Source organism: Telmatherina bonti, assembly GCF_933228915.1.
Source record: "Telmatherina bonti genome assembly, chromosome: 4".
Classification (NCBI taxonomy): domain Eukaryota; kingdom Metazoa; phylum Chordata; class Actinopteri; order Atheriniformes; family Telmatherinidae; genus Telmatherina; species Telmatherina bonti.
In genome coordinates, this window is record NC_136622.1 from 17044678 (window position 1) to 17059501 (window position 14824).

Here is a 14824-nt window from a genome sequence, read left to right on the forward strand (position 1 = left end):
AATTACACCACACAAAAAGAGAAATGATGCTCAGTAACATGAGTTAAACCTGCTGTCTCAAATCTGGATGTTTTGGATTCAGATCTGAGGTTTAAGTTTCAAAGGTAGTGAATTCATCATTTTTAACCTCATTAATGCATTTTTTTCAGTGTGTGCCTGCAATCACACATTGGTGTAATCAATTTGCCCAGCTATAGCAGGCAGACACACACACACAAACACCACCCCGTTGGGCGTGCAGTTTATTATGAAGTACATTCAAAAAGTTAGGACAAAAATCCTCCAAAGTGTAGGAAATTTAAAATAAGGCCGAACAAAACTGTGCTTTGCTCTCCTTAGACACACCTAAATTTTGTCCACAATAATGACCTTTTAATAAAAATAATGCTTTGGGAATTCATGGCGCAACAAAAAATAAAACATAAAAAAACCAAAATGTCTCAGTTGGACTGTCTAGACTGTTTTATGCAAAAAATTGTGATCTATAATTAAATACAACAATAGTTGTAAATAGTGTGAAAAATTGGCCCATTTGTCAAGAGTCCTAACATTAACACTGTCAATAACTTGAGTACTTTTTACCAGTATTGTTGGACCTCCACAGCGCTCACGGCTAAACACCAGTCCCAACCGAGTTTGTGACAACAGCATATTCAAGCTGATGACTGCTATAAAAGATGTAAAAACAACTAAATACTGATGAACAAAATCAAGTGTCATCATACTCTTTTATTCAGGTTTCAATTAAATGCACACTGATTTACACAGAAGAAAAAGTTAAATCATACATGCTAATGATAGTATGCACAACTAATGTCTGATACAAAACTGTCCATTTGTTGAATATCTTTTCATTTTCTGGTAACTTCTGTTAAATCTTTTAAATGAGCTATAATAAAGTTGGTTTTTTTTTTTTTTTTAAAGAAAATATCACTTTAAAATCCAAAGAACATGGTTAGTTTGACTTTGAAAACTAAACACACAATGTGAAAATTACAGATAAAACAGAATATAAGAATTATTATTTTTATTTATTTTTTTCTATTTCAACAAAGAGTTCAAGTAGTTTTTACACATATTTGTATTGTGTTACATTCTTGGGTATCATAAGGACCACTCTGACTTTGAGAAATTCATTCTTCAACTTAACCAAGTGAGATCCAATTCAGTTCTTGTTTTTTCAACAATTGCACGCAGGAACCACAGAGCAAGTCACCTCTGAACAAACCAACACGTTTCAGCTGCAGCACTGACTCCACAGAATAGTCCTCCTTAGTTTTCACTGCTTAAGCTCTTACACACTCATGCTGAAGACTCCCAGTTGGAGCTGACAGGGATCCCCAATCCTGGTCTTCAAGGACCGGAGTCCTGCAGGTTTTCCAAGTGTCCCTGCTGCACCACACCTGATTCAAATCAATGTTTATTGAGCAGACATGTGCATAGCTTGTCTGAGCATTAATCACTTGGAAAACCTGCAGGACGCCGGTCCTTGAGAACCAGGGTTGGAGAGCCCTGCTCTAAACCCAGTAAAAAGTACTAAAACAGAAAATCAAAGCTAATGTTTTACTGAAATGTTGAGGATAAAAAGAATTTATATAAATCTCTTAAAGGAAATTAAACAGTTTCATGGTGTTTGGACAAGGCAACACAACTTTGAACAAGTACTAAAAAAAAACAAAAAACTGTTAAAACAAATCAGTCATTAACATCAGTTGCTTTCTCTTCTTCATCGCCACTGCTGGAGGATGATGGTGGCACATCCTCACCCAGCCTCTTTAGCTTGGCCTTGTAATAAGCCTTCTTCATCCGGTAAGCTCTCTCCTCCTGCCGGGCTGCTCTTCTCTTCTCCCTTACCAGCTCCTGTTCCCACGCCAACACCTTCATCCTGTTCTCCCACTCCAGGATCTTCATTTGCTGCTGCTGCTCCAGTCTCGTCAAGTCCAGAGTGTCGTGGTGAGCAAAGTGGGGGCTGGTGTCTTCTGTCTCAATGTCTGACTGGTGAAAACGCTGGCCGATGGGCCTTGAGGTTCCTGTGAGATGAGAGTTCAGAGAGGATGAGCAGGAAGTAGCTGGTGTTCAGTGTGACTGGGAAGTGTGTTGTAGATGTGAGCTGTAGTGGCTGCTGGCTTTCATAAAGAGGAGTGCCGTGGGTTTATAATCTAGAACCACATGTAAAAAACAATATTATCAAAAATGTTTTGCTGTTTTTTTCTGTATTTTATTTTTGATAGTGGTCCTGCAGTACCTTGTAGGATTTTATTATTTGACAACAGCAACTTTTTTTTATTTTTTTTATCTACCACTAATTTTTATTCATGCAAACTATAAGATTGTTTGTTTTTAATGTAAAAATTATCATTCATCTGTGTTTTGGCCTTTTCACAATTCCTTTTGCTTTGGAACGGGGTTGGGATGCTTTTTTTTTTTTTTTTTTAATGTTCACTTTCATTGTTTTGCACAGAGCATTATTCCTCTGTAAAAACAAACAAACGTTCAGTTTGTATAAAACCGTTCTACATTCAGTGAAAAGAGCTAAAACATTGTTATTTATAATGTAAATGTAAATCATATTCATTCATTATTAAAGTTAGAATTATATATACATGATCACTTTTCTATTACATATTGGTGATTAAAGTGTTACAAAACAAATTATTAAAAAACAAAAAACTATTTCCCCTCTGTTATATTTTTTAATTTTTTTGACTAAAATAAAATGTGATTAAAATAAACTGAAGGAAAAGTTGATAACACTTGTTTGTGAATGACAGCAGCTTACATTACAAATGTCAACACGGAGTTTTGTGCATTTTAACAACCCAAGTTACTGCTAAGCAGATTTATCCAAAGTTTTTAAAAGCAGAAAGGAAAGAAGTGATGCGATCCGCAGTGCCATGGCGTCGGAACATACGCCGTGTAAGCATGGAAATATTTTTAGATGCATCTTTTGGAGCATGTTTCAATGACGTAAGCGATGGTGTTTCGAAGCCTTGCTGGAGGAATGCAACACGCAACTGGTTGACAGTGGTTTGCAATTTGGCATGCAATTCAGAATATAGCAAATACTGAGACACAATGGAGGTCCACTGCATTTTAAGCACTCTGCGACTGCGACTTAGATTTGTAGATTTATATCCTGAATTTGGGTAGAAAAAGGAGAATTTTAACCTGGATTGGAAGTATTTTGATCTAATTTTTCCCTGTAAATGCCGACATGAATGCATGTATTTATTTAATTACCTTCATTCCCCCACAACTCAATGGAAGTAAATTCACCCTGATCATCTTAAACGTCAATTCGCCTCTCCCCTGTTACCACTTTTATTTCAAAAAGCTGCTAAATAATACAAAATTTAACTAAAGCAAACTTTTCTCAAATAAAGGACCACCAGTATCGTGGACAGTAGATTTGATTTCAGTAATTTACTGATAACATTGTGATAGCTTGTCCACAAGATGGCTTCATGAATCAACGGACACCTAAAGAAGCTTTGTCCTTGAATGAATCCATTTGATGAAAAGCATCAACGCTAATTTAGTGAAGAATCTGAGAACAGGGTTAATCTGCTTCATTCAAACCAGCTGTAAAGCAGGGAAACAGCAAACCAAGGCCACTTAAAATGCCTGCTATGTATCATTCAGTTCAGAGTTTTACTATGTAAAATCGCTCTGCAACCATCAGTAGCCAGGAGAAGACCGTGGTATTTCATTTATCCTCAAGCTTCTGTTGGAAAACATCCAGGGTATTAGAGTGCATGTATCTTATTAACTGTAGATCAATATGATGGTGCATTAGGTCTGTTGTGTTTATTTCAATCCACACAGCAAGACCTAATTGTCATCTTGTTACTAGTAAGAATGAAGTCTAAGCTATAATTGCTATTCACTGTGTGGAGCTTTTAGTATGAGCTAATACATACAGTTAATTTGGTACTATTACTAATAGCTTCATTAGTCATTTTAGTAATATAAGTCAAACACAGATTCTACTTGTTTCACTGTTAAAATAAAGGCTGTTTTGTAAAGTAAAAGTGGTTTTGGCCAAAAGTTTACGTCCAGAATCTTCTGAACTTTAATAAATGGGTACTTAACTATACTCATAACCTGACTTAACACTGTTAGCACCAACATTGCAAAATTGTAACAAAAAAGTGACTGAATGAAATGGGCATATCTCCACAAAGAGAGTTTAGTTAGTGATATAGAGAAAACATGTAACATGTCAAAATGTTTTGTTCACTGCTGATGTAGAACTTCCTCAGCCACTCGCTGACTCAGGAGGGGAATATTTGTCTCTTGAAGATGATGATTGGTCATTTGGTGACAGTAAAAGTGATCCTTCTGTTAGTTGTAGCAGTGTGTCGATCCGCAATCATGATGTACCTGAAGCGGCACATATCAGAGATGACAATATTTAGTTTTTACCAAACCGAGTATGGGGAGACTGAATTCAAGGAGAGTCTCTGGATATGGTAGAAGCAGTGGTGATGGAAAACATGGTACTTTTACGCAGCAGTGGGAGGAGCATAGGTGCTCAGAATAGCGCTACAAATATCAATGATGATGGCTGGGTGTATTTGAAAAATAACCAAGTGCATCACAGATGGGTCAGACAGCTTAATGACACAACTGGGTATTTTTTTGCTAAATATTTGACAAATGCGAAACCCACTGATTTCCTGATTTTATTTTTGAATGATGATTTCTCCCTCTGTTAGCTCACATTCTACTGGTTTTCTGGTTAATTTATTTTAATATTATAAAAAGAAGACATAAATATATTAGAATCATAATGAAAGTTGTATAATCTGATACAGCTGCCAGCCTGGGATGCCACAACAAGCAAATCAGATGAGTAAATTTTACTCGTATCATAAATTTTGGTTCATATTTAACATGTTTTTTTCTTTTACAATGTCTTAACATTACATAACATTTTGTTCTAAAAGCTGCCATGCATAAAGGGTTAAATTGTGCTGTTCCATCCCTGTCTTTTGTTTCTAAATGAGAATCCAATCTCCATCTCTGTTACATCAGTAACGTCCTCCACATCCCCACTAAAAGAAACCCAAATAATGACTGGATTAAGCTAAAGGTCATGCTTTCTTAGTTAAATATAAAGACTCAACCTTGTTTTCAAAATAACACACAAAAACTCTGCAGTGTTTCTGAGGCAACAAATACTCGAGCAGCTTGAAGAGCTTTATCTGTGGGTACCTGGAGCTGTGAAGTAGGCAGCAGGAAATGTCACATCCTGCAGCTCTGCATTGTGGGAGGTGGAGTTTGTGTTGGGGCTGTGGCGCTGATCTGACCACTCACTGACTGCAATTCTGTCCAAGGCTTCACGCTGGAGGCAGATGGCCACTTGCTCCTTGCTGTCTTCTACCTAGAAAGAAGGAGGTGGGGTTTTTGTCACTTCCAGCAATAATAGTGTTTTAGGATTCTTAGCTGTCAGCTTGTGTGACCAGCAAGTTTTATTTTAGGTATGTTCAAAATTATATCTTTAGTAAATAATATAGAGAAAATAAATGCACAAAAAAAAATAAAATAAAATAAAATATTTACCCGATTCACACAGCCGTTCATCTCCCCATTGTCATTAATTAAATTGCCTGTCAATGAAAAGAGAGAAGGAACAGAGAAAAGAGGGCGTGTCAGAGGGTGAATGGATTTCTAGAAATTTAACAAAGAGTGCCTCCTCCTGGCAGACCATAGTACAACACTGTCTTTACAAAAGCATAAACATTGAATCCAAAGCTCTTTGTGACATCATACCTGCCAATTTTGGGTCAAATAAAGTGTAATTTGATGACACATAGTGCTATCAACAGTAGACCTTTGGCTTGATTCCTAAGCAGATTAAAAACAATCATGGGTTTGTACACCTTTGTGAATTTCAAGTACTTAAACAACAAAAGAAGTCTAGTTTTATACTGTAAAGGATTTTGCATTGGCTTGAATTCAAGAATTTCAGATTTCCAATAGTATGTCACAAGTGCACCCACCTCTACACAGCAATCATGCACAAAATTTAGTAAGGAAACAGCTGACAATTTAGGATTTCTCTTTGCAAAACTTTAAGAGATGCTATAACACTTAAGGAAAACAGCAAGTGACTTTACCTTTAACCTTGACTGTACCAGTTAAAAATCCCAACAACCAGGAAAATAAAACCTCGCTTGATGGAACATTTTTAACATATGCATTTTCTTTCCGTTTGCATGAGCTGACCCTTTAAACTAAATATCACTTAGTTGATTTAGTATTAAATTTCTAATGCTGGAAAGAATATGGTCCCTAACCACCCTATATCCTAGTGTTTAAAATATACTCATTCCTTCATTTATTTTCTGAAACCGTTTAGTCCGATTAAGGGTTGCAGGGAAGCTGGAGCCTATCCCAGCAGCCCTCAGGCGAGAGACAGGGTACACCCTGGACAGGGTGCCAGTCCATCACAGGGCGTGTCTAAAATATAGACAAAGATATATTAAAGGTTTAACTGGGAAATTTACCAGTTTTTCAAACTAACTTAAAAAAAATTCAAGATGACATTGTAGCCGTGGAAATTGTTTTTCCATGTGGTATTAATCAATAAATTATTAATCCCATGCATAAAGAGTGTATGTGTGTGTGTGTACACACACAAGATAGATATATACATAAAACATCATTACACACTGATAAGCCTTCAGCTGTTTGTTTAAAGTAAATGAACAAAAAGCAGAAATGGGTCATGTAATGACTGTAATGTAGTTGGTGACTCAAGATTATATTAAACCTGGCTCATATTAAAATGCTGTCAAATTATTCCGTATCTGTTTAAGGTGTAATTGGAATAATATAAGCTCTCAAAATTAAAACCATGCATTTGAACACAGCAGCTGTACAACCATGTTAGTAAGTTGATCAGTAATGACACATGTACTCTGCAGGGACATTAAAAATCAGCTGATGGTCTGGGACAGATGTTTGAACTGTGGGCTCTGATGTTGGGGCCAAATACGCCACCACTAAACACAGCTGCTACTACAGCAAAACGAACACACCCAATGAATAAACACATCTAACCAGTATCTGGCATATCTTTTAATGTGTTTACCTGGACAAACACTGTAACTAACTAACTAACCTTCTAATAGCTTACGGACCGCAGCTTTGTGACCTGCTCCCCCTGCGTGGCTAGTGAGAGCAGCCTCGCCCATGGTCTGAAGTTTGATTGATTTACAACAGGCCCTACATCGAGCAAAGTGAATGTCATGGGCGTCCTTTATCAGCCAGTCTTTGAAAACATCCTTCGACAGCCATGAATCTTGGAATTTGCATTTTCCAGGCATTGTTAGCTGTAAAGTTAGCTGGACAGCTATCCAAGAGCCAGAAGCGATTTCACCTCGTGATGCGTTTGGGTCCTCTTCGACAGTCTTGCCGCTACAAATAATATAATAATAATAACAATAGAGGAATTCAAAATTACTTTTTGGCATGGTTTTGACTTATTAGTTAAGCTGCGTTTATATTTTTTTATACTGGAATAAAACTTTTTACAATGTAATATGAATATTATAAATTGAATGACCACCGTGGTACTGAGGGTAGAAAAATAACAATGCTAATACATAGGTTCTGTGAAGAAAATTTGAGCAATGCATTTTCATTAGATTTAACTAAATTACTCAAAGAAGTGTTCAGAAAATATTATCTTTTAAGCATATCAATGAGAAAACAGTTTTGCTATTTTTACAGGAACCCTAAATGCACCTTAAATCTACAGTAATCGGTCACGTGGCTTTTTGTGCCAATCAAAACTGATATTTATCTTTTCTGACCAATCAACGTCTATAACGCCAGTGCTATGCTGCGATTGGTTAAAACACCGGAAACAATAAAAGAAACACATGGGGATCCAAAGTTGTTTATTTGAATCGCCTATATCGTAAAAATAATAATAATAAAAAAGGACTGGAAAACGTATCCTAACTATGCAAAGTGAAAGTAGGTGTGAATTTAATTTCTGATAGGGTTAGAAAATTGATTTTCCTTTCTTTCTGTATTCAACCAAATAACACGACAACTCTCGCCGCTAGCTTGATCTGTATAAACAGTATCTCTGCTGAACAGCTGCCTCATTTTTAACTATTAAATATGTAGAAAGTTAAATGGGTATAAGCTCAATCTCAATTATTTTCTTTTCTCTTGTCATCGTCCTACAGTATGTATGGGGTAATCCTAACTTTGTCTCTTTCGGGACCCATAATGTTCTTCACGAGAAGTTAAACCAAAGACATGGAGACAGCGGTTCTGCTCGCTCCAGTCACTGCTGTGGACTTCTTTAAGGGAAACTTTTTATTAGTTGGTAAGTGCCGTCTTGATACCTGCTTAAAAATGTTATTCATCATGGTTCTAAGCTAAAGACAGTTCACAGAAAGTCAGAACTTTTGTTGTAATCTGTCTGTATTTTTTAATCAGTATTTTATATTAAAGTACATTTGTATTAGAGGCGTATAATCCAGGTGCCATAAAATAAAAGTCCTGCCTGGCAGCTGCTCCAACCAGTAACTAAACCACCTGAATTTAATAAGCTCAGCTGCACTGCAAGGAAAATTAGCCTTTTTAGTGAAAACACCTTTACTATATGCACAGATAGGTCCAAAACATGGCAGGACTTTTACTTTATGGCATCTGCATCATACACCTCTGATTTGACTACAGTGCAAAGAGTGTTTGTTTTTTATTCTGCCATCTGATTGTATTGACTCTAACAAGTAGAGAGTTAAAATTATGTAATATATATTTAAACTAATTTAAATATCTCTGTTGACTTGAACTTAAATGAAGACAATTAAATGGATATTTTTAGATCGTTAATGTATAGCATAAAATGTTACAAAACGATCAGTATGGTGTTTGTGTGGTTTTACTATTTTATTTTTATTAAATGTATTTTTTATTATAATGTAGGTATCAGTGTAAAAAAAAAAAAGGGGGGGGGGGGCTCGTTCTCAATGGACTAAATAAAAGCTGTGTCGATGGAATAATTTCTAACCTTATTGTAAACTGAACTCTGAAACTCTGAAACTTTACCAAAAAACACATATTGCCTGTTTCCATCTTGGCAGGTGAAGGGCCACTCTTGTCTGTGTACAGCCTCCAGCCCCAACCTAGAGCTAGTGCCACACTGAGTGTACTCCAACATTACAGAATCCATGGGATAAGACCAAGAAGTCAGGCACAGATATGTGCCAGAGCAATCCACAGGCAGAGGGAACATGGTTGGCTAAGTCAAATATTTGTTTCAATTTTTAATATGTTTTTTCATTGTCTTTTTTTTTTTTCTCTATTATATTTACAAAAAGAAATATTAAGTCAAGAATAGAGTATATTAATGGTGATCTCCAGGAATATTTGTATTGGTTACAAAAATAATTAAGAACAATATAAATATTAAAAGGTATAAGTGATATTGAGATTATTTTATGTTGTTGTGGCTAATTGATTAATTATTTAATTGTCAAATAATATTAATCTGTTTTCCACTTTTATTCTCCAGGATGGACCCCCACCTCAGAGTCCAGCTGCTATGACTTGGTAGTGTTTGGAGGGAAGGCTGTGAGACTGGTGAGGCTCCATGTGGACTCAAACAGTGTTGAACATCTGCACTTGGAGATCCTGGGTCCCCTCTTGAATCTACAGGACTGGGCCCTGGATGCGTGCTGGCTCTCTGGAAATAAAGAGTCCCTGCTCTGTGTGGCTGTTGCCCACAATAGTGCTCTTCTCATGGATGTCATTACTGGAAATGTGCTAGTACATAGCTCCTGTCTGGAGGGTTGTTTGCTATATTCTGCTCTACTTTTGGTCCATGAATCCTGGGAAGATACCATCGTAGTAGGAGGGACTGTTTTCAACCAGCTGGTCGTCTGGAAACCTACAGGAGGACGTGAAAGTAGCAATTCTGAGTACAAAGTTCCAGTTGAACGGCGTCTATCTGGTCACAGTGGTGTCATCTTCAGCATCTCTTACCTCCAGGAGAAAGGATATCTAGCATCAGCCTCTGATGATCGCAGCGTGCGTGTGTGGAGTGTTGGTGCTTTAGGTGGCCTTGGGGGGAAATGTGGGCATTTAAACCCAACTTGTTTGACAGTCCTGTATGGCCACCAAGCCAGGGTGTTCTCGGTGCATCTAACACCGAGGAAACTGTTTAGTGCAGGAGAGGATGGGACCTGTTTAGTTTGGGACTTGGCTGGAGGTGGGAAGGTGGTTCACACGCTAAAGGGACATAGAGCAGGGGGCGTCCGGGCACTGGCAGTCAGTGAAGGAGAGGCAGATGATAAGACATGGGTCGCCACAGGAGGGGCAGATGGAGGGGTGAGGTTGTGGAAAGTGGACAGCAGTGAGGAGAAAGGGAACGGGGAGGAAGCAGTGACAGAGAGGCTAACAGACCTGAAATTTCCCTGTGACGGTGCACCTAAAGTAGTTTGTTTAGTAGAAGAGAGCGGAAATACAAGCTGGGGTCACGTTGTCGTCTGCACTGACAAAGGAGTGGTTTCCCAGTACACCGATGGGAAGTGGGAGACATTATGGCAGGGTACGTCTGAGTTCCATTCCTATTGCGTGATGGACACAGTAACTGTCAGTGTGAAAGACTCGGTCAGCACAGTTTATTTGTGTGCTTTGGGAACCCTCAGCGGGTGCTTGCAGGTTTTTGCCACTTCTCAGCCTCAATCTGGCATTCGTCTTACAGGTGGATCGGGTAAGATTCAGAGCATTATTTGGCAAAAGGGAACAGACGGTGTGTACTTGCTCGCATCAGGTGCTGAGGGACTTGTCTATCGCTGGTTTATAGAAGTAAAAGTAAATGAAAACGGTTCCCTTACCCTCAGAGTGAAATCTCTTCCACCTTTCCTCCTACCTTGCTGCGCTAAACGCTGGCTCACCACTGCAGTTCGCCTCCACCACAGTTCAAAGGAGGTTCTCTGGGTTTGTGGAGACAGACGAGGGTCTTTACATTTGTATCAGGAAGTAGGAAAGTTAGATCAAAAGAAAAGTGATGAACATGGAATAAATAAAGGCTTGCTTGCTGACAGGGCACAAATGGATATAGAAGAAGCTACGGGAAAAAAAGGAGAAATGACGGAGAAGGAAGAAAGTGACAACATGCATGACCCAACGCTGCAGCCGCTGAGCTGTCTGTTTGGGGTGCATGGGAAACATGGTGTAACATCAGTGTGTGAGTACCAAGGATTACTCTACAGCACTGGTAAGGATGGCTGTGTCAGGATTTTCAGAGTGCATCAAACAACATCGGAAGAACATGAGGAGAGAAGACAAGATAGCGCTGGAGAGAATGTAGATGTGAGGTTTCAGCTGGAAGTGCTCAGAGTTCAGCGGGCCTGCAAGGGCATGGAGTGGCTGGAGAGAATTTTGTTCCTTGAAGCTGAAATTTCAGTGTGGGGAGAGGAAGCAGGTGCAGAAGAATGCGAGAGTCAGAAAAAGACAAAGCGACTCAATATGACAGAAAAGTTGGAGACTGTAGGAGAGGGAAGAGTTGAAGAGAATTTCAGAGGAGAGGAAGTCAGGGAGAAAGAGGCTAGATTTGTCATTGTTGGGTTCCATGCAGTCCAGTTTGTTGTGTGGGACCCTTTGAAGCAAGAGCGACTGTTAGCAGTGCCCTGTGGTGGGGGGCATCGCTCATGGGGTCTCTGGCCATCACACAAGGGTATTTGGCCTGGATATGGAGCTTTGGTCTTCATCAGGCAGGGAGCCGTCCTCACTTCACAGCCTCCAGGAGAGACCTTGGCCTGGGTTAGAAAATCAGGAAGGAATGGAGGCTGGAGCTTGAGAGAGGGGGTGCATGGTAGGGGGATTTGGTGTGTAACCAGGCTGGGAAGAATAGAGGAATTTGGAAATGAAACTGTAATGAATTGTGCAGCAAGGACAGCATATGATGAGAGAGGTGGAGTGGAAAGAGGAGAGGGACATTGGGAGATAGTGGTGACAGGAGGAGAGGACACAAGTCTGGCTGTCCTGGCAGTACATCCAGTTTCTGGCATCATCAAAGTTCTCTCAGTTATCACTGACCACATCTCAGGTGTCCGTGCAATGGCAGCAGTCCCACACCCAGATGGAGGGAATGAAAAGTCATCAAAGTCTTTCTCTGCCATGCTTGTGTCAGCCGGTGGCCGGGCTCAAATACAGTGTTACCGACTTTTGATTGTCTGGGACAAGCAGAAGTTGGCTCCATCTTGTCAGGTGATCCAGGTGGCAAGCCACAGATTGGACGAACAGTGGGAAAAGAGGCGGAACAGACACAAGACAGTGAAAATGGACCCAGAAACAAGGCGAGGATTACATATGTTCACAAACTCAGAAATTGCTTATGCATTTGGCACCACTTAGTGATGAAAAGTCTGTTTTTTTTTTTAAAGATTTGACCCTTTTGGCTCGGCTGTCTTAGAAGAACATAAGAACATTTTATGTTTAATGAAAGTTATCACTGCTGCAGTACAGCTGCAGTCCTTTTTCACCTAGATGTGAAAAACTCAGCCAGATACAATGTCAGGTGTAAAATTTGGGATTATTTTAATGGACATGAATTAATACTGTGCGATATTTATTTATTGCCATTAAATGTACAGAAATCAATGCCCACCCCCTGTAATGAAGTACAGGTTAAAAACCAATGCTACCTTAATATTTCAGTTTATTTTCATTATTTTTGCATAGAAAATGTCAAAAAGATATTTCTACATAATCCTACCCAATTCATGCTCTTTTTCTGTTACAGATCTGTTTTCTTTTTCTATGGACTTACCCCAGTCATAATTTACAAACTATGTTTGCGGGTTTTTCAGGTATCTATCCATTGCAGTGGTGGAGGAAAAGATAGACTCTGTCCTTCTGGCTCTGTCCTGCAGTGACGGGGCTGTCAGGTTGGTTATATGTAATCTTTACCAATTTGAAACTGGCTCTTAGAAGCAGAATGTGATCCAAAGGTTAAGTTGTTGTTGTTTAATGTGGTTTTATTTAAAATTGTAGTCAATTTGGCTCTTACTGAATGAAAGACCTTAATCTGTGTGGTCAACTCAGACAAATAAGGGTGATTTATATTACTCAGATTATGTTAGACTCAGCTTTGACAATGGGGAAGGGGAAACAAGAAGGGATAACTGCAAGGCGATAATAATGAAACTGTTATGCGATAAGAGAAGAGAAAACCTTTTCCTTTCTGCAAGTACATTTCTGGGTTTCAAGGAAAGGTTGCATAACACTTTACATAGATGTATATTTTTGTAACTTTCTTTCCAGATTGTTCTCAGTCAGTGAAGTGAAAAATCAAATTAATTTGTTGTGGGAGACGTTTTACCATCATCGTTGTGTGCTCAGCGTCACCAGCTGCAGACTGGAGGACAACAAAGGAAACAGGTGAGCTTTACTTTGCTAGTTTTTTATTCCCATCATATTGCACTTTAAAAAAAAACCATGCTCACCTTAAATAATGATAAATAAATAGTGATAATAGTCAGTACCAGTACAGACGGAGCATGGAGAAAATAATCCCATGCATGTGTAGTAATACGGGTTGATCATGCTGTGTTGCTCTTGCAGGTATAAGCTGCTTTTCAGTGCTGCTACAGATGGGAAAATAGCAGTGTGGCATTTGACTGAAGCTCTACCCTCATTAATTGATAATTCATATGGTGCTGCAACCCCACCAATCCCCTACCTCGACATTCCCGCCCACCAGAGCGGTATCAACTCATTGGTTGTTTGGGTGGAGAAATTGGAACAACAAGAGGGCTGTTGCCTGGTAACTGTTGCCAGTGGAGGAGATGATGGACAGCTGACAGTGTCCACGGTTAGGGTGCAATACCCAGAATATGAGAAGACAGGGGGCAGCAGAGTTTCTTCTCAGATCAACAATTCCGAGACTTTACCCCAACCACATGTCAAATGTCTTCACCAGTTCAAGCTTCATCTCCACTCCCAGTTCCAAATCCCACTGGCCCACGCTGCCCCTCTCACTGCTCTGAAGCTCCTGAGTCCAAGCCTACTAGTGTCCACCTCTTCGGATCAGAGGGTTTGCCTGTGGAAGGTCAGTGGTACCAGTATCAGCCACAGGGGGGCGCTGTGTTCCCACATTGCGGATGCTGCAGGACTTGCAGTGTGGGAGGGGGAGGAACAAAAGGAAAGGAAAAACACAGGCTTTGAGCGGGTAAATGTAGTTTGTGAAGAAAAAGTGAGTGGGACACCATTAGTGACAGAGATTAAAGTAATAGCCGATGGGGAGTTTAGCAGGGATGAGAAAACAGCTGATGAATCCAATGATAGAGAGCCTGTTGATGCAGTGAGCAAGAAAGGTGACCCTGTTTGTAAATCCAGTGATAAAAAAAGATGTGAGGCATCTGATAATAAGAACAATCAAACAGTTAATCACTGTGGTGAGGGAAACACTCAGACAGGTTTAAAGGATTCCTCTGAGAGCAGGGAAAAGAAAACCAAGGTGGGATGGATGTTGGTGTGTGGTCAGGGCTTCCAGCTACTACGGATCAGAAATACAGAGATGGATGGATAGATGTAGAGAGAGAAAAATGAGTAGAAAACCCAGGAAATTAAAATGCCTCTTCAGTTAGGTAGCATGAATAAGACCAAAGTACTGAGGTTTTCTTGCTCTTTCCAAAGAGACATGTGAATGATTTATATGAATGAATCTGTAAACAGTGAATTTCTGCGTGATTGAACAAAAAACATTTTTTAATAAAGTTTTTTCTCAAGCTTTCTGGCTCCATGTTACATGGGTGATATGAAAGCCATTAACTGTTGTTGTGACTTG

The 14824-nt window shown here is 39.3% G+C and overlaps 2 protein-coding genes across 2 annotated transcripts; one reads left to right on the forward strand and one right to left on the reverse strand.

Moving 5' to 3' along the window:
- Positions 1 to 829: 829 nt before the first annotated feature.
- fsbp (fibrinogen silencer binding protein) lies at positions 830 to 7316 on the reverse strand. The gene is made up of 4 exons (XM_079238855.1): positions 7130 to 7316; positions 5566 to 5612; positions 5218 to 5386; positions 830 to 2030 (listed from the first exon to the last, which is right to left on the reverse strand). The coding sequence occupies exons 1-4, from the start codon at positions 7200 to 7202 to the stop codon at positions 1696 to 1698; spliced, it is 624 nt and encodes a 207-aa protein (XP_079094981.1). The 5' UTR covers positions 7203 to 7316; the 3' UTR covers positions 830 to 1695.
- A 556-nt stretch (positions 7317 to 7872) lies between these two features.
- wdr6 (WD repeat domain 6) lies at positions 7873 to 14566 on the forward strand (the record flags this gene model as incomplete). The annotated part of the gene is made up of 7 exons (XM_079238455.1): positions 7873 to 7989; positions 8208 to 8350; positions 9114 to 9266; positions 9545 to 12332; positions 12846 to 12923; positions 13300 to 13416; positions 13600 to 14566. The coding sequence occupies exons 2-7, from the start codon at positions 8281 to 8283 to the stop codon at positions 14564 to 14566; spliced, it is 4173 nt and encodes a 1390-aa protein (XP_079094581.1). The 5' UTR covers positions 7873 to 7989; positions 8208 to 8280.
- Between the last annotated feature and the right edge of the window lie 258 nt (positions 14567 to 14824).

Excerpts from the sequence above, each read along its gene's own strand:
- fsbp (XM_079238855.1), bottom strand. The coding sequence starts at position 7,202 with ATGGGCGAGGCTGCTCTCACTAGCCACGCAGGGGGAGCAGGTCACAAA. Across the intron at positions 5,613-7,129 it reads GGTCCGTAAGCTATTAGAAG|GCAATTTAATTAATGACAAT; the intron begins GTTAGTTAGTTA and ends TTTCATTGACAG. Across the intron at positions 2,031-5,217 it reads TGCCTACTTCACAGCTCCAG|GAACCTCAAGGCCCATCGGC; the intron begins GTACCCACAGAT and ends CTCATCTCACAG.